Source organism: Ambystoma mexicanum, chromosome 8, assembly GCF_040938575.1.
Source record: "Ambystoma mexicanum isolate Mex_15411 chromosome 8, UKY_AmexF1_1, whole genome shotgun sequence".
Lineage (NCBI taxonomy): Eukaryota > Metazoa > Chordata > Amphibia > Caudata > Ambystomatidae > Ambystoma > Ambystoma mexicanum.
In genome coordinates this window covers 1,293,640,958-1,293,668,321 of record NC_090929.1, presented here as the reverse complement: position 1 = coordinate 1,293,668,321, position 27,364 = coordinate 1,293,640,958, and the positions used below count along the sequence as shown (strand labels likewise).

Below are 27,364 nucleotides of genomic sequence, written 5' to 3'. Positions count from 1 at the left end.
TGTTTATATATGATTAGGTTCCTGTATTAACAACACTCAAATACAATGTTGTTTAGATGAGTACATTCTTAAATACATTAAGTAGTTCACGATAGGTCCCCTGATCCCCCCCTGACATCTTGTTACCAACATTATAAACACAACCCCTTGTAGGGACTTTTCATCAAAATTAATTTCACAAGTGATGTCATCAATGACCGTTGTGATGTCATCTTTGATGTCCTGGGTGTTAGTCTTAGCAGTGCACGGTGGTGGCGGGAGTTATGGTTGCTTAGCTTACCATAACTCGCAAATTTCTGAGGTTTTTAGGTTTTACTTGTAAGATAAGATATGGCATTTATAACGAACCTATACAAAAGTGTTTCAAGGCGCGACGAGGCAAGGGAGGGGGAACAAGGGAAGACAGACAACAATCTTACTAGGCCAAGTGTCATTCAGATCGCGCAAGTGCATAGGAAGGGGGAAAGGGAAAAGTGTGAGGGGGAATGGAGAGGGGAAAGTGCAGTACATGGGATAGCAGAATAAATAAGATAGTAAAACGGCCAGATGGTGGCAAGGGCAAGGTAAGTGCAGACATAAGTGCTGGTAGGGGGATTGTAGGAATACAGAAAACAGTCCCCGTGTGCAGGGGTTGCCAGGGAGGCAGTGTAGGTGTGCAACTGCGGGGCCTGGGCCTGAGATCAGAAGGGTGGCCAGGTAACCAGTGCAGCATCAGCCAGGAATTCAGCAGGGGAGACGGGGAGAGAAGGCAGAGGCAAAGAGGAAGGTTTTGAGGTGGTTCTGGAACCAGAGATGGTTGTCCTCAAGTTTAAGGGAGGCAGGAAGGCTGCTCCAGAGGGAGGCCCCTGCCGAAGAGAGATCTACCACCAACACTTTGCTTGGAGAAGCGACTGACCCTGAGGGTAACCAGAACGTCACTTTAACAATGTTTTTTCATTGAATTTCATGGGTTTTTGCCAGTGCATGCTGTCATAAACTGATGCTGTAGGATCCTGCAGAAGAGAGGCTGGCGGCCCTCCAGACCCCCTAAGCCTGCCAGCCCAACAATCCTGTTACTATAAAACTATTGGACAGGCAAACCAAAAGGGAAAGGGGAACGGAGAAAATAAACTCAGGAACGTCTGCTGCTCGTATTTCAGTCTGTCTTCACTGGAATGGTTTGTTTAGTAGTGATCCTAAAAGGAAAGTACAATTTTTTAATAATAATTCTCAATCTTGAATAAACTCTCTCTACAGTAAGTAACCTTTCTTATTACCTGTTGCCTAAGCTTGATTGCCTTTAGGCTGCTTCTAAAATAATTCTGGGGTTGACTGTAGATTACTGTTAAAATGAATTTCTCGACTTGCACTTGTAAATGCTGAAATTCTCTTAAACAAACGTCCTCTTCAATTCGTTCTCTCTTTCACTATCTTTTATCTTCTAGATGTCCTTTAAAATGATTTGCCCAAAAAAAATAATTACTGTTACTACAACTTTTTTGTGAACTCCTGTGTAATCCTTTTCATTATCTTTCTTTTAAATTACCTCTTATGCTATACTTGAAGTTTTTTTTATCCATTTGTCAGCTTTTATTTTCAAAATTCAAAACACTAGTCTCCTCCAAGAATAAAGTCTTTCATCAAAAGTTTCTCGTTACAGAGCGCAACAAAGAAAAGGAAAGAAATCGAGTGAACATCCAAAATGGCCACGACGCACGTGCGACATCGTAAGGTCCTTCTTTGTAACTTGCGTGCTTCATAGATACATTGTACTGTACGCGCCATATGCTCACGCCCGTAACGAAAACTAAAACTAATGTCAGTAAGTTCACTAGATTTAATTTAATGTTAAAAACACGGCGACTCCGTTCCGCACGCCCTGTTAGTTATGATTATTCAAAATAACACGCAATAAATTAATTTGAAAAATAACTCAACTTTCTTTCTGTTATTTCCTTAAATGTACATAGTTTCATTCTAAGAATATTAACGAATCATTTCGCAAGTCTTTTTAACTATAATCACAGTTCCAAGTTCTTAGATTATTTACCCTATTCAGATGATAACAAGTTTTACTGTAGATAACTGAAGATCACTTAGCTTAGTCTGTATTCTGCGGACTTAACAGATCAGCTGCTCAGCAATCTGGTTCTCTCAGGTTTATCTTCAGCTGCAGACTTCTCAAACTTCTTTGACTACTATACTGAGATTGGGCTATAATTTAGCAGTAAATAATCTACACTTTTTAAATGGAAAACATTAAACTTTATTTTCATGGAGCTAACAACTACACGACCTACTCAGAAGATAACTTTAATGAAAGGCAGTTTAGAATTACTCTGAAGATTCCAAGTGACAACACAATGATGACTGCACAAGTCTGAACCAATCACTATTGAAAGGTATTTCCACCATCTTGGCCTGGGAGAGCTAAGTCTTTCTGAATGATGAACAGTTAAGGAAAATAAACTTTAACCCTTAAACTGCTACACTAGATCCAGACTCAACCTATAACTTAGAGTAAACTTCCCTTCTATTTCTCCAGAATGAATGCCTGAAACACCCACATTTCCTAAGGCCCTTGAAAATGTGAAGAACATAATGTGGAAACCTGATACATGCTATTTTCCTGCAACTTACTAATATCATACTTACCCCAATATAGCAACACTTCAGTCCAATTTACAATGTTTCACCTTAAAACTCTGCCATTTCCCGCCTTCTAGCATCATTTTTAAATCTTCTCTACACTTTTTGCAACTTTCTCCACTGTTTTTGCATCTGTCAATGTCAGCAAATGTCTGATATCATCACAGACCTTCCGGACAGTGCCACGTGACCATGCGCTCGCACGCAGCATAATGACGTGTCTGCGAAGGCATCCGCACTTCGCGATCGGGTCCATGCTTCAAAGACTGTTTGGAACTGCATTTTTCGACTGATCTAGCAACTTTCAAGCTCAAAATGTACCATTGCACAGCTCCTACACCTATACTTACTCATTATCCATTAACAATCTAGTGATCTAGTGCAAAGCACATACTTGGAAGAATATTAGTAAAACTGCTATTTCTCTCAAAAATGACACCAGCTATTGCCCTCCCTCCTCCCAAGATGGCCACCATGGAAAGAGAAGGCGGTGCTCCGTACAGAGCCCCTCTTCCCTTTCTATGGCAGCCTGCAGAAATAACTGGAGTGGAAACTACGTAGGGAAATCAATTTGAAACTACATGCAACTACATTAGCAAAGTACCATATAGCACAGAGGATACCAAGGGGTTTACGCTTGAACTTAGAACCAACTCTTTGTTCAGACAAACCTCGACATCTGCCCCGGGAATCCCACCCCTTATAGCATCATTTTTGTTACCTAGTGGTTGTTTATGGGACCCCATAACCTCTGCTCTAGTTGCCTCTATTATCCCCCGGTCTTCTTGGAGATTCCTCAATTTAACTTCAGCAATCTTTCCTTGTATCAAGTCTATTTTATTTAGGAAGTAGTTATTAAAAGGCGTCAGCCTGTGCTTGTGTCGTTTTTGGTGCTGCTGATGCACACCCAGGATTCGCTAGCTGGGATATCACTGCATACAGTTCACAAGGCCTGTTCATAACATTATCAATTTTCCCAGTCATACTATTGGATTTCGCCCCAAAAATTGCCTTTCTGTTTCCCCGACGGTGCTCTTGGCCTGTTCCAGATTACACTTTTTCTCCATTTTATCTCAACAGATCTCAGCTGTCCCCTTTTATTAGCTAGCTCTGACGAAAAATAACACATTAAGCCATTTTTTAGCGCATAACAGGCGATCAGTAGACATCTTCAAAGCTATAGAAGGTTGCGAATCAGAATAAGTTATGAATGCCATTATTAAAAGTGTGATAATGGTGTTCTTTTCATTTGGCATCTTTGCCCTTATATTCTGGCAAATGTCCTTTGTTATTGAAAATAATGCTGTGACCCCTACTAACAACACCAATTCCGGCAGGTGTGGCTACCATGTCAGGTGGGGAGGTGAGCACTGCAAAACGAGTAAGGAGAGGTAGGGGCAGAGCTGATGTAGAAGTAGAAGGGGTTGATCTCTATCTCACTGATACTGCTCGAGTGTCCAAAAACATGTGGTACAAGCACATGACTAAAGTAGGTAAACAAACCACTAGAGAGAGCTTCTCTGTCTGCACTCTTATCCCTTACGCCATGAGTGCCTCCAGAATGTTTGTAGCAACTGAAATACCAGCGGCGAGAGCACAATGCCTTACGTACTAAGTGATGTACACCACCCGAGGAAGATTGCAAGGAAGAACAGCAACCTTAAGATTGATGTCCAAAGCAACATGTCCCTATTAAGACAGCTATATAAAAACACTAGACATGATGGACAGTTATTGGAAAAAAAGACCATGCTATACAATGTATCACTGACAGCCCGCAGAAGGAGGAGACGAAAACAATAACATTGAAGCAATTACCATGTCCAAAGAAAGGACAGATAGAGATAGACATAGGAGGAGAACCAGGATGCTGGGAAAGACCACAGATGCTTGTTTATGGGCAAGTATACACAGCAGAAGGGTGCAAAGAAGTAGTGGGGAGCAAGGCACATACACACCTAACAGTTCCTGTTCGTACAGTTCAAGATGAAAATTACAAATGGCTGAGGAATGGGAAGCACGTGTAAAGTTACTGACCTGGGTGGAAAATGAAGCTGGACCAATGACGATAATACCACTGAGGAAAGCAGCATTATGTTTCCAGAATGATGGAGTAGTAAAAGTAAAAGGAGAAAAGGCGGAATGCAAGCAGATAGTAAAGGTTCCAGGCATGAAAGCAGGGACAGCAGTGTTAACGGATCATTACTGGGCCTGTCGATCCATGGCATGTGAGAAGCTGCCACTGAACTGAGGAGGAGTATGTTCACTGGCACACATCAACACACCAGCATTAGTAGTTCCACAGAAAGACATCAAAACAGAAGACTTCCTAAAATGGATGAAAACAGACGAAATAAGAGATCATTAGAAATAGCTACAGTGAAAAGAGGGAACTACATATCCTCAACAGCAATGCAAAATTCTCTGGAGGACATACCACCTGAGCACTGGTTGTTCAGCAGAACAGAGATGTTCTTTGCATCTGTATTTCCAGCAGTACAGAAATACACAAACGCAAAATGGCTCCAGAATACAAGGTGGGAGCTGATGCAAACAATAAACTCAATGGTTAACTGCTTGAACACCATCAAAGAAGAGCTGCGAGCAGCAAGATTGATGGCCTTCAAAACGGGTATGTCCGGCACCTCCTCTCAACAATGGATCAGGAGTTTGCACCAAGATCGGGTACTCTTGCTGCACATTCCTTGCAGCCAATGATGAAGCAATCAAGACACTAACTGAGGCAGTTACTAGATTGGCATGAATGCATGCCAAAATGGAAGAAGAAGCAAAAGGTACAAGAAAAGATGAAGGGTGACTGTCATATATATTCTCATGGATACATACACAGATGGAGAATGTACTGACTATATTGCTAGCAGCGCTAATACTGGTACTACTGACGCTGTGTGTAATCAGGATATGCAATACACAATGCCGAAAAATGACAGAGAAGACTGTAGGAATTAAAGTGTTAGTAGAAACAACTTCCGAAGAAGATAAAATAGAAGCACGAAAGACCTTGCAGATGCAAATAACAGACTGTCCACTGTTCCTGAATGGAGTTGTGTTCAAAGCTCCCAACAACTACAAGGAATATTGGGGTAAATGGGTGTGGTGCAACCCGAAAGGAGATTGCTTTTACATCACATGAAGTTTAAATGAACATGTGTGGTTCTATGGACAACTGGGAGGTAACAAAGATTTAACTACCATGAGTAATAGTGAATAGGTTTGCAGAAGTGATCTACAGGTCGACCGAGGGTAGACTGAAGAGAGGGTCCCTGGAATGGCCCTCAAGTTCCCTATTCGCATGAGTGCCCGAAGGACGAGAAATTACAGATGCCAGTCACTGTTTGGCAAACCCCCAGGTGGACCGGTGCATTGCAGGTATGTGAGCAGATACTCTTAGGCAACCATTCAAACCCTATCCAGCTGACACAGATGTTTGTAGATACAGGTGCCACATCACTGAACCAGGTTGACTAACAATAAATATCCGGCCCTGCTGATTTCATTAGTGACACCACAACACGGTAACGTTAGTCACGAAGTAAACTCGCATTCCTGCAAGAAGTTACACTGAACATATGGTCCTTATTCAGTAACATTCCATGCAAAGGATGGGATGCAGAGTAACTCTGACACCAAATAATCAGACCGACTTAGGAAGTTGGGAAAGTCCACTTTGCCCTATTTAATATCAATTGTCTAAAACAGGGAGTTACAACGGCGTTCGCTCGAGCTCTCAGCGCAAATCACATAAAATACATTTATATAGCAAAACGTTGTCGTAAGTGACGGCATACTACATGGCAAATAAGAAAAACCTATAAGGGATTGTGGTTGGCTCAAGGTAAACAAGCATACTTTCTATAAGGAATCAGATGTGATAGAACATCTACTGTCAGGTGGACGACTTAAGCCTGCCTCCAGGGCAAGTCATCCTCAACACTTAATTAGTACACAGAATACTATTGGCTCAAACTATAAGGGCCACATTACGAGTTTGGAGGCAGCCATGGAGCTGTTAGCTCCATGGCTGCCTCCAAACCGGGCTCCTTTACCGGGTTCCTGCAATGGGGACTTACCGGGTCATTCCGACATAGGAGGACCCGTTAAGTGCTCCTTGCAGGAACCATTCCCATTTGAGCCCCCATAGGGCTCAATGGGAATGGGGATGGAGATAACAACGGGCACATTATAAGTGTTCCGTTGTTACCTCCCTCTTCCACTCGCGGGACATCTGGTCCGGGTCCCGCAAAGGGAACCTCGTAATTCGCGCTCCCGGAATTACGGGACCGGCCCCCTTCATTCCGGGAGCGTAAGGGTCGTAATGAGGCCCTAAGGCCCTTAATTATATGGCCCTCTACAATTGGTTGGCACACTTGTGCCATGTCTAGAACATTTGGCTCCTTAGCAGCATATAAGCTCATACACAGGTGCCGGGAGGTGGACATGACTTTGCTTCCCACCCAAGTAGCCCTACATCTCTCATTGTCCATGCCTTCTGTCATGCAGACTTTCTTTGAACTTGGCCTTGCAGTACATTCTCTTCTATTGGGAATAAAAGGGGGTACAGGCACACGCTTATCACAGTTCTGGTCCTATTTCCATCCCCGGCTCACGTGACAGGAGACCGTTTTTAGGCCCATTTTACAGCATTAATTGTCTTGAATTAATAAACATGGCACTCGTAGTGTTCTTTCTTTGCACCTTAACACAGATGTTTCAGCGACTCATGGTTTCGGTTCTTCATGGATAGATAACCGGCCTTGGCTTGTTCCAACTTTGATACCAGTACAAACAGCTTCACCCTTCAAGCCGGCGATCTTCAGCTAATTCTTTGCTGCGACACACAGCTCTCGATCCTTCTTTCTCAGTTGGTTTGAACTTACTAAAATTTGTGGCACTGATTTCCAGACACTATATAATGACAGCTTTGCCTGCAGTCTATTCACTATGTATAGCAAGCTTCTATGATCACTTAGTCTACTTGCGTTGCTGCGTGTGTACATTCATTGAACAGCTTGCATTTTCGGCAGTGCATCATACACACATGGAATCTTTGTTTTGCACATGGAAGTTTACTCGATTCTTTACTTCGTTATCAGTTTTATAAGGTCCATCAGGGGCGGACTGGCCCTATCGGCCTTTCGGCCGGTGGCCGAACAGTATTGGACTTCGGATGGCCTGGGCAGTTTTTTTAAGCCACCTTGGGGCCGGTTTTATTAAGCGTCATAAATGTTCTAACTTAAAGTTGGTTGCTGCTTGACTGCCGCCAGCTCGCCTTGTAGCAGGCGGACAGGGGTGTATGCATTAATCAAAGAAAGTTAACATTTAGTTTATAATTGTTAACTTTCTTTGATGAATGCACCACAATAGCTGAGGCCGTGCTGAAGTACCCTCATCCATCCGCCGGCATGGCGCCAGCCCTGCTCAGGCCGCGATCTCGCTCTCTCATTCATTTAACAACAAATTGTTGACTCGTGGGTGGGGGCGGGTCGTGTGAGCTGTAAAAGCTCATGTTTGTTTGCTTTGGGGGCAGGGCTAGGCTGGCCCAGAGCTGCCTTCTGGACCTAGCTGTTCCTTGAGAAAGGGTCGGAGCACAGGCATTTGCAGTTTCACACTTCACATCCAGCCAGCAGTATCGGAGGTGAGAACCTGCCTGCAGTTTGAGTGAGTCTGACTGCCACTGCCTCTGATCAATACGTGGCATTGGGGAGGTTTGGCCAGTGTTATTTAAGCGGCGCGGCGAAGTCCCTGTCAAAAAGTTAATGATTGACCTCGTTGGGGGTGCCTCGTTATCTAGGAAACTGTGGAGCATTGGCGGTAAGAGGCTCAAAGAAGACCACTCATTCCTGACAGACGCAGAGCCTGTTATGAAAGTCAGAGTCTGAGCCCTGCCCTCTCCGGGCTCAGCATAATTCTAGAAAACTCTGCAGCCTCAGCATCCAGACATGGCAGCCCTCCTGGTCACCGCACTGGCCCTCCTTCATGACTGCAACGCTGCCTCTGGTCAGAGGGTAAGCTTTATTCCATGTATTGGACTCGTGATTGTATTTGCGGCGGGTTTCCGTTGTTTCATGTTACTGAAGATGAAATGTGAACGGCAGAGAGCAATAGCCAGTTCAGAAAAGAACCCTAAAACGAGCATGGAGGAGCAGGACAGAGTCAAGTGTTTCCCATGTGGTTAATTTTAACACAACGCTTTACAGTATTCTAAAGTTGCAAACATTGATTAATGGCATGTTTAATACATGTGATGCGTTCATAAAGAGCACAAGATCTCCGAATGCATAGTGCTTGCCCAAGATCACAAGGCTGTTGTAACCCTGCTCCCCCACAATTTGTTTCTGATTGGTTGCTTCAGGTAGTGAGCTTCAGAGACATTCTGGGTCGTGCTGTTGACAGCAACAAAGATGGGGCGTGCTGATGAAGCGATTTCCTTCACACTGATGTGCAGCACACCCCTGCTCATTCCAGCCTTCATTTGAAAATATCGGTGGGGCTCAAGCCCCAAGGCACCATAGTTAGTGGCAGCCAAAAGTGGTCTTTCAGAGGCAAACGCAACTTTGAAATAAAGGCCCATGTCCCCTTGGCTTCCCAGGCATGGAGACGTGCGTCTACACGTGTGTGAATGTATGTACCGGCTTTACAAAGTGTGAACCCAGCTGAAAAGCAATGGACAGCTGCTCATATGGGACTCACACAAGGGGTTACAAGTAAGGGTGTGGGAAATAGCCCAATCTTGTAGCTCGACATCCATCCTCATTTAGAGGGTGTTCCCTTCGTTGACTCGTTTTCACCCTGCCAGCCAGACGGAAAAAGTCCAAAAAGGGCTTAACTGAAGCACTGGAAGTCATGGCTTCTGTTGCCAGAATATGCATTATGGAAACCGTGCCAGGAAGTGTTGGTATTGTCCAATAAATGTATAGACCCTATGCTTGTAATTAACATACAATGATGTTAAAACCGTAGCATCTACAGCAGTAAAGTACTATTTCCGTTGCAGTAAAATTACAGAAGTCCTGTTGATAAGTGGAAGGCTACAATGGCACAAGTGGGATTCCAACCCATAACCTGCCACATGCCAAATGCGCACCAAGTGATTTCTGCAGCATAAGAAATTGGGAATTGCAGCTTAATAACAAATCTGTGCAGCATGTGCAATTACCGTCTGGGATAATAGTCCCATTAGTCTGGTTTGTATGCTTAAAAGGCCTCTAGGGATTGCCAGTAACAAGCAAGTTTTCATGCTTTTTTAATGGTCCTTCCTTACTAGTATCTGAAGGGACTTGGACATAGAATAATCGTGGCATTTATAAACAGGTGAGTCTATCACGACTTTAAAAGGCCAGTAGGTGTGGGGATGTATCGGTAACTTGTCTGACACACCAGCGAAAGAAGGTGATGGTTTGCGAGCTAAATTAGGAGTACTGTGGCCTGTGGTCCCAAACAGTAATGCACACTTAAAAGACTGTCTGCCAGTTTACATGCATTTGCAATTGTCTCAGAAAGGAGAAAAAAAGGCATTCAGACAACGTTCTCATCCAGTCCTTCGGCCTTAATGAAAATGGGGGTCATTCCGAGTATAGTGGTAGCCATGGAGCAATTAGCTCCATGGCTGCCTCCCATACCGGTACCGAGTCCGGTGTTGTTCAATGGGGAGTTACCGGTTCATTCCGACCCTGGAGGGACCGGTAAGTCCCCATTGAACAAACCATTCCCCATTCCCTTTTGAGCCCCCATAGGGCTCAATGGGAATGGGGACGGCGCAAATAACAGGCTCGCGAATGGCAAGCCCGTTATTTGCACCCTGGTCCCTTAGCGGGACCCGTAAAGGATGTGTGGTCCGACCACACGTCCCTTACGGTTCCCGCTAAGGGACCTCGGAATTAGGCGGTAGGGGATTACCGGCACCGGTCTCCTTACCGGTGCACGGTATCCCCTACCGCCCACCTCGGAATGATCTCCAATGTCACCATGCTGGCACTATGCTTTTAAAAGTATAAACGCTCTTCTTAGAAGCACAGGCCCCAACTTGGTAATCCATTAGGTCTGTCTGACTAAGAATTGTTGGGACTGTGCAGTTCTAACAGGCACTTTATCTTTTTTTTTAAAACTATATGATTTTGCTCTGCGTTTGTCAATTAAAGATGTACAAATTCGTCTTCTGCGTGTTGCTGTGTGTGTCACCCATGGCCATCATGGGAGAGCAATCCCCTTGCTTTACATTCGGTTTGGACGAGATACTTTTCCCCGTTGTTAATTGAGTGGCCGCACATAAAGTAATGATACCTTGCAACTGTGCTATTGTTGGACCTTCTGCAGCAGCAAAGATACACTAAAAAGGAAGGAATGCTGCCTCTGTTGCCCCGCAGTAATAGCCCCTGTAGAAGCAATTCATTAGTTATAAGTTTGCATGGTCTCCAGGTGCTGCCAGCACTACTGTGCTGCTCTTTCATGCACATGGGATTGCAGAGACTGGACGCACCGAACCTCTACGCTGAAGTGGTCTTCAAAGCCTGGGGATTCTCTCCCTACTCCTTTGTGGGTCATGGGGTTTGGGGGAGTAACGGATGGCAATAATTTTGAACAAGAATGGGGGCTAGCTAGGGCTGACTCAATCACTTCAAAAATGCCTTGGAAAACAGATTTTGTGCCTATTGATGAAAGAGTGCACAGCCCGGCCAATGGTGTTCGGTTGGTTCAGGGTGCACAGAATTGGTATGCACATGGATGAGTGTGCACATAGCATGGTTGAGAATGTGCAGATCATGCATGACTGAAGCAGGGGGTGTTCTAAGATTTTCTATGTACAGTTCTTTGGCAAAAGCGTTATATAAATAACAAATCATTATCAAATGCCAGGCATGGCCATGGCTACTGCCTGGCGTACCTGGGTGGGTCACTCACAAATTAAGTACTCACCTGCTGTTGCTCATGGTGGAGCCAGCCTGCACTTCACAAGTTTGAATCCTGCACGAGCCGATGCAGCCTTTCATCTTTCTGAGGTGGTTCATACACTGGCCACTATTCATTGGAATAATAACACCTGCTATTACAGTACTTTAAAGCAGGAGTAATCAAATTAAAAGAATGCAAAATGTATGATGAGTGGCAGTGGGAACCTGAATGCAGCTGTGTGGTGTGGCCAGATGTATGCATTCTGCTTGCTGTGTTGCTTTTCTAACTGCCTTGCAGGAATGCTGCAGTATCAAGACTCATTTAATGATGTAATAGTTAGAGTTTAAATGCGTAGATATCTGGAATGTTATGTTGTGCACTAGTAGCTCTTCATGCTGCAGCCACAGTGACTGTAAAGTCGGGAATTGACGCGATTCATGGATGACGGTTTGAGGGCCACTTTTTTTAGGTGAGGGGTGGGCCACTTTTTTTGTAGGTGTCCGGGCCTATTTCTTGTCCCAGTCCGACCCTGAGGTCCATACATTCTCTTCTTCAGCCAGTCTTCTCAGTGCGTCACTCTCATTTCTTGTCATGATCTCTGCTTCCAAAAGGTCAGGGTTTTCCCAACTCCCTTGGAAGCAGATCCATAACCCAGGTTCCGAGTGCCAACCAGTCCCAATTGGGACCTTTTTGACCCAGTCCTGGCGCCAGTGGCACCAGGCTCATAAATATGCCCAGTCCCAGCGCTGGAAGCGCCGGGCTCATAATGCTTGGGTGGACTTACCTTCAGCAGACCATGCTGCTTACTTGCCTGCCAGTTGAGCCTCTGATCCTCTTCTGTTTGGAACTACTTTTCCTGTTGGGTGGGGCTGGAGCCACTCCCTAGATTCAGAACACTGGAACTCTTCTGGAAGGCAGGAACTCTTTTCTTACCAGGAACTCTTTTCTTACTTAGGCGTGGCTGTGGAAGGAGACACCTAAGCACTACAGGAGGCTATTTAAACCACACCCGGTGGATGAATCTTGCTTTGCGTTATTCTGCAACCTCTGCAGCAGAACGCTCATCGTGTCTTCTGCATCCGGTCCTGGGCCTAAGGAAAAAGGCTTACCATCCTGAAGCCAGTCTTCAGCAACACCTATAAAGACAAGAAAGAACAGATTAGCATTCCGGCATCTGAAAGGCAAAGGCTTACCATCCTGAATCCAGTCTTCAGCAACACCTATAAAGACAAGAAAGAACAGGTTAGCATTCCGGCATCTGAAAGGCAAAGGCTTACCTACTCTTCGTGCGCTCCGGAGGTCTTCACACTGCATTCCGGCATCTGAAAGACAAAAGTTTACCAACTCTTCGCACGCTCCGGAGGCCTTCGGCGCTGCATCCCGCATCTGAAAGACAAAACAAGGTGCGTTTAAAGACATTGGGGAACTTTAATACTCACGTGCCATTACTCCTTTCCACATCTAATCCAGTGGGTATTCCGGCACCCTGCAGCCGCTCCGAACTCGTACCTGCAAAATAAAAAGACAGTTAGAGCGCATAGTGAAGCAGGCAACAAGCGCTTACTTACGTGCTTCCAGGCGCTTCTATTCATCACACGGGCTCCATCTTCAACTCACTTCAGCCCGTCATCCGCCAACGCCGGAACCCTGCAAAACAAGAGACATCATTACTAAAGACTTTAAAGACATTTGAATGACTCGAAACTTACTGTTCGTGCAGTAAACGACGGACAGCAGTCCTCTGAAGTCAAGAGGCCTGCGCTACCTATCCAGTGAAGAAACTGGTTACAGCACCCTGCCCCGAGGCAGATGGAGAGCTCGGCATTCACTTACCTAAGGTGAGAGCGTTAACCTTTGGGGGTCTACAGGAGAGGAGAAGAGGAAAGAGATAGGGACACCCCAATAACCCCAGTTCATTAACCCCATATTTTCTATCTGCAGACATCTTACTCTACACGTCAGGCATACAGTGCACAGAGGTCCAGCCCAAAGAGCCAACCGGGTGCTACACATCACCTTTGAAGATACGGTAGTCGCCCAGTCAAGACCGGCGCCTCTGCGAGAATCAGGTGAGCGTTACATTCTTGTGACGTTACCAACTTCTCTTTCTCTCGTTTTCATATTCCTTCGGGGAACTCCTCCAAGGGATCATCATCTCTTCTGGCATACATTTGATAGGGTTTCCTTATTAGATACATTTTCTCAAACATTTGTTGCGATATGGTCACAGCTAGTGGTGTCAAGCATGGTGCAGTTTCAGGCTTCCAACATACAGGCAGTAGGGGGGTGGGACTTCCTGCAGAGGCATTTGGCTGCTCCGCTACAACACAGACACACACGTGCACATGAAGAACATGCATACACAGTTCTGTAGACAGAAGACAGATACATGTACATACTATCAGAAGTCTTTTCCTTTTCACTAGCCAAACACAGAAACGCAAGAAAGCAAAAAATAACACAAAGCACACTTCACTGCAACGAACCATATGGAACTTCAAGGACATAAGGAACCTGGAAGAGCTAAATACTCCTAACCCCTAAGGAGAAGTCTATGATATATACATGTAGGAAAACCATAGAATGACTGTAGTGAATGCACATGAAGCCACAGGCCTCAGAATAAAGAACAAAGAGATGCAGATTCTGCAGCACGAAGCACAGGGCCAGTGCCCGCAGCCAAGGACAAGTTCAGGGAGCCACCTGCAAAATAACAGAATAGGTCCTCGCTAATTGTAGACCCAAAAGCTCAGTTTTGCAATCCTCACACACGTAACTCAGCCAAGCCGAACAATAGCCATTTACTCATGGGGTGGGGGGAGAAGAGGTTCCCAGCGAAGACAGACGGAATTGTTATATGTGTTGCCCAACGAGCATTGCAACCTACACCAGGCTAGGTGGCTATACCAGCCAGTGGCAACAATTGGGACACAGTCTTTATTATTAGCTTGAAAAGGTACACTGAGTGCTGAGAACAAAGCAGGGTCCCAGACCTGGGGGACCCGCTCCAGCCAATCAGGGAGCACAAATCCTGGGGTGGTGTGTAATGGGGCAAGGGCCAATGGCCATCCTGTAACCATGCAACAATGTAATAGATCGTTTTGGGGAAGCCTCAAGCAAACCCACAATACATGGAAGGGCCAATTAGACCACTCATATAGGGGATACCTATAGGTGATAGTACCCTTAGCTACCCAACGGGATGGGCTCTTAGGTTTTTGGAGAAGGGTTGGGGATTGTGATGGCGCAATACAATAAAAGCTCATGAAACAGGCTGAGGAGCTGTGATTGCTGGATATTTTGACATTTCCTGTATAATTCCTGTCTGTTTGGAAAATAAAAGACAGTTCCGCTTTATCCCATGGCTGAGTCCTCCGTCATTTCCTGGGGAGAGCTCAATGGGCCTTGGTTACTCTGCTAGACTGATTTGTGGTGCGAACCCCCGATTCTCTGCACTACTTTACAGATGGACCCATTACGAATGAAGCCCCTCATGTGGAATCTGAACGAGAAACTAGAACACTCATTGGGACAATAACCTATAGAGCACAGCTATGAAAAGAGAAACTTGCCTCCTAAATGTGAGGGTGTTAGGAGGATGTTTAAGAGTGAAAGTTGTATTGGAGCACATGGAGGTGAAAACGAAGAGCCAGGGAGTCAGAAGCTGTGTTGGGCAAACAGTCCAACAAGACAAACACAGAAATGGAAAGATAGTGTGGTTAAGCAAGTCACACTGTAGAACAGGTCAGGTTGGATGCAACATATATACTGAAGAAGCTGCAAGGAATCTAGAGTCAAACAGGTAGTAGGATCCAGTCATTAAAAGGGGAAGTCAGAGAGTAGTTAGCAGTGGGCTTACGCCCAGACACTGGTGGTAACTGCAAAATCACTAGTATAACTTAATGAGTTTGCAACCTTAAAGACCCAGGTTGGGGAAGAAAATAATCCCATAACGTAAGTACTCACGTGGTGGGGAGAAGTCCTATCCCAGAGCAAGAGGGGAAGATACAGGTATAGCCTTTTAGTGGTTTCCAATGTCATCACATCCAAAGAGACTATGCGGTGGGAGGTTATGTCTGAGTAGGCAAAGGCAAAGACCAAGAAAGGGTCTGAGGCACTGAAAGCTACAATGAGGCTGAGGTATTGTAAGGGCACTGTCCTGGGAGTGCACAGCCCGAGGCGTTGGACTTTATCTTAGGGAAAAAGACATTGAACTTCGAAATTTGTCATTTTAGAAACATGCCTTAACCAAGTGTGTCCTCAACCACTTGATTATTATCTGTTTCGTGTTCTGAAGTCCTGTTAAAAATAAGCATTGCCAAAGCCAGCAGCCAGCGCTTATATATAGGTTTTAAATAGGCATTGCATGTCCAGGTAATCACACTATTTGCCATCTGCCAATGATTGTTTTCATTACAGGTATGGAAACAAGAGCACCATGTACAGTGAGTTGGGGTCAGTAGACCGGGGGGGGGGGGATCAGGGGTGACCACAGTGCATGGTATTGAGTTGTATTCTCACAATTAACTAGTGGCTCTGTGTCTTTATATTTTACATGCACTGCTGGTTCCTCTGTCAAGCACAATTCCACTTGTAAACTCTTCAAAAAATTCGTATTGAGGGCTGAGAAGTGTTCACAAATGATTGCAGGCCTGCTTAAGAATTCTCTAAAAGGCCCAATCGCATCCTCTGCTTTAAACAGACTCATATAACCATGGAGAATATACCCCACAGCCACCGTTTGGGGAGCTGAAACTTGGAACCAGGTAACACTATCGTAGTACGGTATGACTAAATTGACCTCACTTGATGCCAAACAGTGCAACACATCATATATATATAGATCAAGGAGCGCGTGGTTACATCTACATCATGTTAACTGATGGTCCTTTAATAGGGAAAGATGTACTTACTCGCCCATATTTTGAGATTGCTATGATCTTTAAGGGGTTTTGGGGTGCGTGTGTGCTGACGTGAATAGAACGTCATCTTTCAAGCTGTCACTGTGGCATGCAAATAGGAAGGAATTATAGATCACTTATGTTGCCAATTAAAATGCATTTGAGATCACCAATAAGCCCAAACTGAGCAGATTGACTCCAGGAAATGGTTTTACTATGGGGCTGGTGAACATTCTCAGCAGTAGAGTTTTGACACACAAGTATGAGGTCATATCGAAGTGATTTACATTAAAAGAACGTTCGCACGTATGTAAATCATGATTTATAGACATTACCTTTGGCTTCATTTTCACTATCAAGCACCATCTGAAATTCATGAGCAGCTAAAGCAAGGCATGCGTTCACTAGGAGTGATCTCTTTTTCCGCACAGCATCTTTCTCGCTCCCCCTTTTAGCCTAAAACAGAATACAAATGAATGCAGCTTGAATACAAGTAACATAATTGACAAAAAGAACTATAGCATATTTTCTTGTTCTCACCAGTAATTCATTGCATGTCAGATAACAAAACAATCATGGAATAAATAGGGAAAATACAAAGAATAGCTGCAATGACCACAACCATCCAAAACGAATCAGTAACATTTATTTACTACAGACTATTTCAGAAAGATCTGATAACCAGCTCATTTTAAAATCACAGCTATCAAAGACCTATTTGTATAGTTGTCACACCAAAGAGTGCAGTTGCTTTAGACCTGCCTTTGGTGTCCATTGCTAGCGCTATTAGGTGATAAGAGAAGAGCCGCGGCTGGTGGGGTTGATAAGGAATACGTAATGGCTAATCATACAGTCGTTAAATTAATTGAGTGGACCCCGAACTTGGAACTCGATTTACATACACTAGTGAAGGAGTCTAGGGGATTGGAGATGTAACTATGACCACTTGGATAATCCTAACATTTATAAAGACTACCTGACCTTCCAAGTGACGTATCTTAAGACAGAACCCTAGTTGGAATGATCACCTTCCCCAACGATCCGTAGGTTAATTATACTATTGCAGTTCAACCAGCTGCCCACACTCTGGGTCATTGGCCCTAGAATGGCCCTTGCTCCCGATGAGTGGGAATGCACGTTATGTGAGATCAAGGGTGTCATTGAAACTAACAGACATGTCATGACGAGGTGTAGAACCCAGGATCCTGTATACTTGACCTTCCTTGGAGAGTTTGTACATGTCCTGGACACTATAAAGTCATTGGGCCTCATTACAAATTGGCTGGTGCGGAATTAACGTGCTGGTATTAACGTATACCAGCACGTTTCCAGCTAAGAGCTGGATGTAAGTCAACCACCCTACTGGCAAGAATCACCAGTATTACAGCCAGCAAAGTCGTGCATGGAGTTCTATGGCACTGATTGAATGGGGATTAATGCTGCATACCAGTACTTTTAATCCAGCGGTAAAACTGCTGGAACAAGTGCTGGTGAAAGTAATTCCATTTCCCGGTATTACCAGGATACCGGCAAGGTTGTAATGAGCCCCAATCATTTTTTGGAGGCACTATTTTATGACGGCTAATAGTCACTTGACTAGTAAGAATTAGGGTGATGCTGCAGATTCATTTATCTTGACAGAATCAACTTTGCTATAGGGGCATTATATATTCGATTTGAAAGAAACCAGTTGTAATCAAGGCCCAATTCGAGGGGACGAGCGTGGCGGATGCCATCCCCCAGGCTATTTTAGAGACCTTCTGTAAATTAAGACTCTTTGACTGTCCTTTTTTGAATTAAGATTTAAAATTTTAAATTCCTGTTTTCAGACCAGGAGGACCGAGGGCCCAAACCCCTGCTCAGACAACAGGTAAGCATGCGCCAACAGGTGCTCTGTGGCACAGCAAGTTGTGCATTTGTAAAAGTTGTATTCCTGCCCCGCAGTGCTTGTGTGCCCACTCCCCCTCCCTTTGTCCCGGTTTCTTCGTTGTTGTTGGCCCTTTCCACTCCCTTTCACCCACCGCACTACCATTGGTTGACAGGCCCTTTAAATCGCCACCCAAGGCACCCCCCCTGCTGTGGCAGCCCCCTCTGCCAAAGACCAGAGTCTAAGGACAGCTCCAGTGGTATATGCTGGTGTCCGTCATGATAGCACGTAGCCTGCAGCTGTCGACCTGCTGCGACTGATCAGGTAAGTCTAATCTGGGTGTGTTGGAATGTGTTCTCAAAAAGGTTGGCTTTTTCCCCCTTCTATGAAAGTTGAATCTGGGTGTGTTGTATTGTGCTGTGCTCAAAAACAGCCCTTTTCTCCCTTCTGGGAAAAGTCGAATCTGTGTGCGTTTTATTTTGCTGTGCTCAAAAACGTAGACTTTTTCCCCTTCTAGGAAAGTCAAATCTGGGTGTGTTGTATTGTGCTGTGCTCAAAAAGCTGCCTTTTTCCCCTATTCTGGGAAAGTCGAATCTGGGTGTTTTTGCATTGCGGTAACTGTGGCATTATTGCTGGTTCTCTCTAGACTCCCACTCAGATCCCCCTCTGCTGTTGTTCCCCTCGTGTGTCTTCCTTTGTTATGACCCCCGCCCCTCTCCAACTCTTCCCCCTGCACATTCCGAGTTGTGTGCCACAGGGCTGTGCCTCTCTCTCTCTTTGCTCACCCACTTCTCCTCCAACTACCTCCTTTGCACCCCCTATGGAGCTCTGTCTTTCCCATCCCCGCTAACTGCTACTCTATCTCTTACCATATCCCTCTCATATCCCTCCCACTAAGTGTTCAAGGAAGAAGTTCAAGAGGGACATCCTGGTCTCCAACCTAGTCCTCCCTATTGCTGACACCTACACTAGTGCTTCCTCCAGACAGACTCTCCCTGACATCCTCTTTGTCGTCCCATCTCCAGACCTATGGACCCTTCATATTGTCTCTGTTCTCTCTCCTTTCTCCTTCTCTCCCATTAATGGTGGCACCAGGTGGGAGGTCCTCTTGGCCCCCTTCCACTCCTCCAAGACCATCATTAATGTCTATCTGAACGGAGTGGGTCCCGGCCTCTGTCATTCCTACACAGATCTACTCCTCCTTTGAATCCCTGGTCTGAAGGCACTCTATACCTCCTGCCTCTCTCTAACTGTAAGCAAAACAAAAGAGGTGATGGCTGGAAGGTTTAGAATAAATCTTAACCTCTGGCATTTCTCTGGGCAACCCCCCAGACCATCGATCTTCGCCTGCCAAGCCATTACAAAAGGGAAAAGACCATATGTAAATCAGGCTTGGTCCCAAACCCAAAGGGGTAGTCCAGCCCGAACTGCTAGTCTTTCCCCTTCTGTAATGGCTTGGCAGTCGAAGAACAATGGTCTGGAGGGTTGCCCAGAGCAATGCCAGTGGTTAAGATTCATTCTAAACCTTCCAGCCATCACCTCTTTGTTTTTGCTCTCTTTAACTGTGGCCACCATCTACAGGCAACCTGGGCAGGTCACCCTCTTCCTCTCTAAATGGGCTGACCTCTCCTTGCCTCTACTTATCAACTTCTCAGAGATCTCAACATCCAATTGGATGCTTCTAATCCCTCCTCTGAGCATTTCCACAACCTCTACGACACTCCCTCTCTTTCCATTCCGCCCCCTGTTAAGACACTCTCTGCCGGACATACTTTGGATGTTCTCGTCACCTCAGACATCCCCCCCCTCTCCAACCCTCTCACCACTTCTCTCTCTTGGACTGACAACATTCAACTCAGCTCTCATCTGAAATTCTCTATGCTCAGGCAAAGCCCCCCCTAGCTCAGGCAAAGCCCCCCCTAGCACTGCCACCTACCTTCTTGGTCATTCAGCCCATGAAGCATGCACCAGTGGATCCCTTTGCTTCTACTGTCTCTGCTCCTCCTACTCCTGTGGCTGACTCACACCGTGGCACTGCACTTTTGAATCTGCATCTATTTCCAACACCCTGGACATCCTTGCCCCTGTGATGAGAATCTGGCTGAAGCCTGCCTCCAAGTGCAACTTTTGGTATGATTCCGACCTCACCATCCTCAGAAGCAAGTGCAGGGTGGCGAGAGAAAGTCGAGGGCTTCAGGGGCATCCTCAGACAAACTGGCCTGCCACCTTCTCCAAACGCAATACAGACTCTCTGTACTGTCCAAGAAGAGTGCACACATTCAAGCTCGCGTTTCTGTGGCATCTAACAACACAGCAGACTCTTTAAAATCTGAAAGGAACTGGGCAATCCTGTTGCAGTCTCTACCTCTTCTGTACCCTCCCAGGCCCTCTGTATGGCTCTCACTTCTCAGCTAAAGCCCAGGACATCTTGTCCTACATCTACTGTTCCTCTCCCTTTTCCTCTCTTGGCCCCCTTTTGGCCAGCTCTCCCTCTCCTCCTTTCTCCTCCTTTCTCTCTGACAATACCTGAAGAGGTTTCTAAACAAGTCCAATCTATGAAAGTGTCGTCCAAACAGGTGCTCCCCTGCTCCTCCAGAACCATCAAGGATCATATTGACACCCTTGCATCAGCCTTGGCCAATTTCTGTAATCAGTCTTTTGCCACTGCAACTTTCACCTCTTCCCTTAAGCCCTCCCTTGCTCGCCCACTCCTCAAGAAGTCATCTGCCGATTTTACCTGCCAGGCAAACTATTGCCCAATCTCCATCACCCCTTTCCTGGGCAAACTCTTGGAAAAGGTCACCATCTCCCAGCTTACTATCCACACGGAATCTTTTGGTTGTCTCCATGACCATCAGTCTGTCTTCAGAGCTTCCAGAGGCTCAGAAACTGCTCTCTTGAACACCCCACTAGATCTGCTCTCTGACCTTAATTCTAGAATTCCTTCTGTCCTCATCCTCCATGATCTTTCTTCTGCTTTTCAACACAGTCAACCATGCCATCCTGATCAATCGACTTTGTGAGAAACTGGGCATCACAGATCAGGCCCTGGAATGGCTGACCTCCTTCCTCTTGGACCGCCCCTCCCAGGTCAAACTTTGTACCTTTCTCTTTGCCACCTCTCTCTCTATCTGCAACATTCCCCAGGGCTCAATCCTCTCACCCTGGTTTTTTAACCTCTACTTGGCCCCTTTGGCCCACCTGATCTTTACCTTCTCTTCTAACTTTCAGTGTTATGCGGGTGACACTCAGCTTTTCTTCAGGCTCCACTCAGCCTCCTCTCCTCTCATGCCCATTCCTGACTGTCTAGCCACGATTCAGGATTGATGCACCTCCAATGATCTCTGCTTTAATGCCAGTAAGACGGAGATCCTTCTCATTGGGACCACAGCCCCTGCTTTCCCTCTCACTCTGGCCACCTGCCTTGGGCCCTCTTCCTTCGCCGTCCTGTGAGGCAAAAAACCTTGGTGTCATCATTGACACCAATCTCTCTTTCTCTCCTCACATCTCGGACGTCGCCAAGATGTTCCACTACCAGCTGCTCCCTTTCACACTTTCCCAGAGAAGCTCACTGTGTCTTGCCTTCTACCGTTGGACCTTCCTGGTTCTATGGTCACAGTGCATTCATCTTGGATCTGCAATGCTTGGTGTTAGGCAGAATCCTGTGCAGTTCCCTTTCGGAGCACTACAGAAGATTAAGACTAGAGGTATGAGCAATAAATCCCCTTTGGTATCAGTCTGTATCACAAACATTTAGTTGGTAGCTGTGGCTAAGCAGTCAGACTTATCTCAAGAGGGAGATGAGCAGTATTCAGGGTTTACACCATAGGACTACTATACAATGGTACAAGGAAACACTGACCAAAGCTTTGTATTAACAAGAATATATATATCTATTTTACACACTTCTAGCTCAACACATTCATCACAGTTATTAAAGCAAGTTAAAATCAGTCAAGAAAAGTATACACAACTCCCTAGTTAAATTGTAGACAAATTTGAGCAAGAGTGAAAACTGAGCAAAACGGCACAGTGAAAACCAAACACAAACGGCACTCTAGCAATTTCTCACAAGGGAGGGAAAGAACAAGTTATTCAGGAATATACTCTTAGTCACCCTAGCAACACTTCCCAATAAGATTGTGAACAAGTTTAGGCAAGGCAGTACTTTAGCATGTATAATACTTAGGTGAAAACCGAGCAAAATGGCACTTCACAAGTTTTAAAAGTGGGAAGGAAAAGGTGGTTATAAGAGTTAGGTGCACCAACACATTTCTAAGTGAGAAGCAATCTAGAGAAGGCAGTTATAATAGATTTAGCCAGAGTCAATAGACCTGTGCCAGAGTCAGTGGTACAGGGCAAAGTGCCCAGGAGTAAAATGTTCTTGTAGCTGCAGTCAGGTCTTTGTTAAACAGGTAGGTAAAGGATTTAAAACAGCTTTAGTGCTACCAAACGAAAAGGGAGGCCTGGAGGAACAAAGTACCTTAAAGTGTAGAAGAGGCTCCTGCGGTGGCGGTTGTTCCTGGCAGTTCCTGCAGTTCGGGAGATCCAGCAGAGGAAGAGAGACTCTCGTCGTGGAGGAAGGTTCGAGTTACTGCACTGCCCAGGGATGAAACTAGCCGCGGTGCTGCCAAACAAAATAAAAGGTACGCTCCTTTAAATCGCAGTCCAGGTGGACGGGTGCCTGGCTATCCGGTCTCCGAGTGCAGGGCACTGGCGATTCGACCAAGGCAGGTCCTGGAAGGCAATTGGCAAACTGGTTGGCCCCACCAGCTCAAGTGAAGAAGGCTCTTGCAGATGAAGATCTTCTCTCGTCGTGTGGAGAAAAGTGGTGAGATGCTGAAGCAGGGCTTCACCTGTGGTTCAGTTGGTGCAGATGTCTTTGGCTTCTCTCCTCTTCGGCTTCTGTGTTCCAGTGGCGACGTCTTGCTCTTCCAGTCCTCAGGACCCTACTTTTATGCAAAAAAATCCCCATTCATACAGCCTAGCTGTCACTCACACAGTGGAGTGGTCATCCTGACGGGAGACCCTCCAGCCTATCAGGGCAGGGTCCGACATGGGTTGCTGAGGCAACCCTGTCCAGGGGTCTACTCCCCCTTCCACACAATGGGTCCACCCCAGACTCAGTGGCACCGAAAGGAGGGCTTCTTGGCAGATTCTGCCAAAAGGACAAACAAAGGATCCCCGACCTGGGTCAGGATCACAGAGAAAGACACGAGAAAGAATTTATATAAAAGTTCTGGCAAATAAAACCTACCGGAGTAAAGTTAATTTAAAAAGAAACCGGCGGCATGTTAGAGGCTGTCAGTAAATGAGGTAGCCTCGAACAATGAGAAAATCCCATAGGGAAATATTTGTGGTCGAATATTTTTGGTAGTAACCACTGCCACCAGCCAGAAACTTCTGAGAGAGGGACTGTACGGTACCCTCTCGAAAATGAACATAAGGGAAACACGATTAACCCTTGCCGGTACCTCCATAGTAAGATGGGTTGTACTGGTTTTGTTCATAAAGATTGACTAGTAAAGTCAATGGGGACTTTACATGCCCTGGGAGACAGTAGTCAGTCCAAGGGTATGGAGTCTATGTTTGGGGGGTTGCTACAACATCCCTGTGTTACTGCATGGAGGGTGCTGTGTAACACATGTGGTAAAGATGGTTCCTATGGGGGTAAGATAAACCCTATAGACATTAAACACAAAAAATAGCCTAGAACACACATAGCAAATATGCCTAAAAGTGGGAAAAAAAGAGTCTCACTCTTAGCAGGAGAAAAGAACAAACCCTTCAAATCCAGCAAAGCTGCAGGGGGACTCTATCGGTAAGGGAAGTTAGCCATAGAATGAGAATTCTCCCCAACACTCGGAAACACTACCTTGTTGCTTACTATGTGGGAGTTGATCTCTACCTATCTCTTGAGGAGACTGCATCTTCTGAACTGTCACCACACCGATCCCGCATACAAGAGTTTTTTTCCGCCGGCTTTGGCTTTTTCCTCTTGCGGCTTCTCGGGGAAGGGGACACTAGCCCGCCCTTTCTTCTAAGGCAGGCATAGTGGCTTTTCTCGGAGGGAGACCATATCTCTTCCAAAAAAGAGAAACACTAGATGAAGAGGAAGAGACAAGAACCCACAAACCAGCTACAGGGAAACAGGTGAGGATGAGGGGGAGCTGACTGAATTAAGTGGCAAACCTGGTGAGTCTGCTAATCCGGACAGATTGCAACGCCAACAAGAAATCACAATGGCCAACGCCGAGCAGATCCAAGAATTGGTTGCCGCTGTGCAAGGACTCTCACAAGAAGTACAAATCCTTAAGACAGAGAACACTCTGTTACGGCAGCTGGTAAGTGCTCGAGATCAACACCCTTCTGAACTTCCCCCAATGGCATTAGCTTCAGGGAAATTCGATGGGTCTCCAAAGAAGCTAAAGGAATTTGTGGAAGCCTGCATGGTACACTTCAGTTTTCGGGCTCTGACCTATGCCTCCGACCACTCCCGGGTAGGATATATGGTCTGCAACATGACCGGAAATGCACTGGCGTGGGCAACCCCGATATTCACTGGTGCCAGTCCGGTTCTCCAGGATTATGGAGCATTTCAGAATCTCCTTAAACTTTTGAAAGACCTGAAAATACATATGTGGCCTGCGAAGAGCTATTGAATATGAGACAATGCACCTTAGACCTTCTAACATACATCACCCATTTCAAGAGGCTGGCATCAGATACCGGCTGGCCTGAAGCCGCCCAGTATACAATTTTTCACTGCGGTTTGTGAGAAGAAATCAAGGATGAGCTTGCGAGGATGGCACGTCCTGCCTCTTTCTCCGACCTTTTATCGGTCTTACTCCAGATTGATTACCAGCTCTCTGAGAGGAGATCCAAACGAAGGAGCGGTAGAGACATGCCCTTGGTCCCAGACCCACCTGTGCCCCCCTCTTTGACAGCTCCACCAGTCAAAGAAGAACCTATGCAGATCAGAGTGGCTTGTGATCCGTTGATTACCGAAGAACACAAGAGATGCAGAGACAAGGGTCTCTGCATGTACTGTGTTTCCGATTTGCATCTTCTCTGGGATTGTCCGGAGGTTCCTCCCCACCGTCCAGGAAACGGGTAACCTCAGAACTAGGAGGGACGAGTTACCGAGGTGTTGTTCCCAGCCCCTTCGTTACCATGACGGTCTCGTCACCTGCCACTTCAGAAGACAATCGACTGATGGTTGTGGCAATCCAACTAACGATCCAGCAAAAGAAGGTTAACTCCCTTGCCCTGATCGACTGCAGTGCCACCAGCAATTTCTTGGATACCATTTGGGCTGAGAAAATGGGCATTCACTGGGTTGAGAAGGAAGAAGATCAGAAGGTGGAAGGAGTCGACGGTAAGCCCCTCAGCTCCAGACTGATTACTCACACCACTGAAGACACTCCGGTTTTCATCCGGCAACACAAGGAAAGCATCTGTTTCGATATAATTTGTGCTGCCCATTTCCCAGTCATCTTAGACATTTCGTGGTCGCGTAGGCACAATCCTTCCATCGACTGGACCAAGAACCAATTAGAGTTCACCTCTTCACACTGTCACAAATCATGCCTTTCCGAAGTGACATACAATAACCGTTAAGGAGGTAGCCATGTCTATCCCAGATTCTCGGGGAGTACATTGTCTGCCTACAGAGCTAACCAAGTTCAAGGAAATCTTCCAAGGACCTACCACCCCACCGACCAGAAGACTGTGGCATTGATCTCAGTCCAGGGGCACTCATACCCTTTGGAAGAATGTATTCATTGTCAATGAAGGAAAAGAAAGCACTCCAAGAGCATCTGGACATGAACCTCCAGATCGGCCTCATCCAAACTTCTCGCTCTCCATCTGGGGGCATCATTGTTCTTCATACCCAAACACGATTCCCCAGAATTCAGGTCGTGCATCGACTATTAGGGTCTCAACCGAGTTACCATCAGAGACCGGTACCCGATGCCCTTAATCAAGGATATTCTAGAAGCTGTGCAGGGAGCTGTCATTTTCTCCAAACTCGATCTCTGACGCGCCTACCACCTTCTAAGAATATGAGCGCGCAGCAAATGGAAGACTGCCTTTTGGATGCCGTTCAGGCATTTTGAAAACAAGGTTATGCCCTTCGGGTTAGTCAATGCACCTCTGTTTTTCAACGGTTTATGGATCGATTCTTTTCTGATCTGCTTTTCCACACTACCATTGTCTACCTGGATGACATCCTGGTCTTCTCTTTGTCAATCAGGCAGCAGCACAGCCATCTCCATGAGGTACTCCAATGGCTACAAGAACATCGGCTTCTGGTTAAACCCGAGAAATTTCTGTTTCAGGTTTCCACCATACCATATTTGGGTTTTATTTTATCCGAGCAGGGAGTCAAGATGGACCCTGCCAAGGTCGCAGTTATCCTAGAGTGGCCCACTCCAACCTCTGTGAAAGACGTCCAATGATTTCTGGGGTTAGCAAACTTTTACAGAAAGTTCATTCCGGAGTTCTAACAAGACGTGCTTCCCATAACAAATTTTCTCTAGAAGACAACAACCTGTTTTGAGTGGACAGACTCAGTGAAACTGGTTTCCATCTTCTCAAGGCTCGCTTCTGTTCAGCCGTCGTCCTACGGCAAACAGACCAGTCCCTCCCGTTCATCGTAGAGTCTGATGCTTCAGCCGTGGTGATCAGTGCAGCTTTACTACAAGATTTTGATGGACTTGAGCAACCTGTGGCTTATCTCTCAAAGACACTCTCACCCAGCCAGATCAACTACTCTGTGATAGACACAGAACTGTTGGCGATGAAGGTCATCTGTAAAGAATGACAGCACTTCTAGGAGGAAGTAATCTTTTTTGCTTCACACAGACCATAAAAATCTGAGAGTGATCCAACAGATGCAGTATGTCAACTCACGTCAAGCCAGATGGGAGCATTTCTTCGCGCAATATGATTTCACCATCACTTATCATGCATTCCTGTGCCTGGTCTTAGCCTCCAACACAGTCCTGAACGACTCTTCCCAAGCAACAAATTTGTGCTTCAAGTATCCACCTTT

The 27,364-nt window shown here is 45.9% G+C and overlaps 1 protein-coding gene across 3 annotated transcripts in view; it reads right to left on the bottom strand.

Moving 5' to 3' along the window:
* The window catches only part of CFAP46 (cilia and flagella associated protein 46), a 2,698,259-nt gene that overhangs the window by 2,064,902 nt on the left and 605,993 nt on the right, over positions 1-27,364 (bottom strand). For all 3 annotated transcript variants that reach the window (XM_069611407.1, XM_069611408.1, XM_069611409.1), the window contains exon 14: positions 16,775-16,895. In XM_069611407.1, coding sequence (XP_069467508.1) covers positions 16,775-16,895 — 121 coding nt within the window. The remainder of the gene's footprint in view (positions 1-16,774; positions 16,896-27,364) is intronic.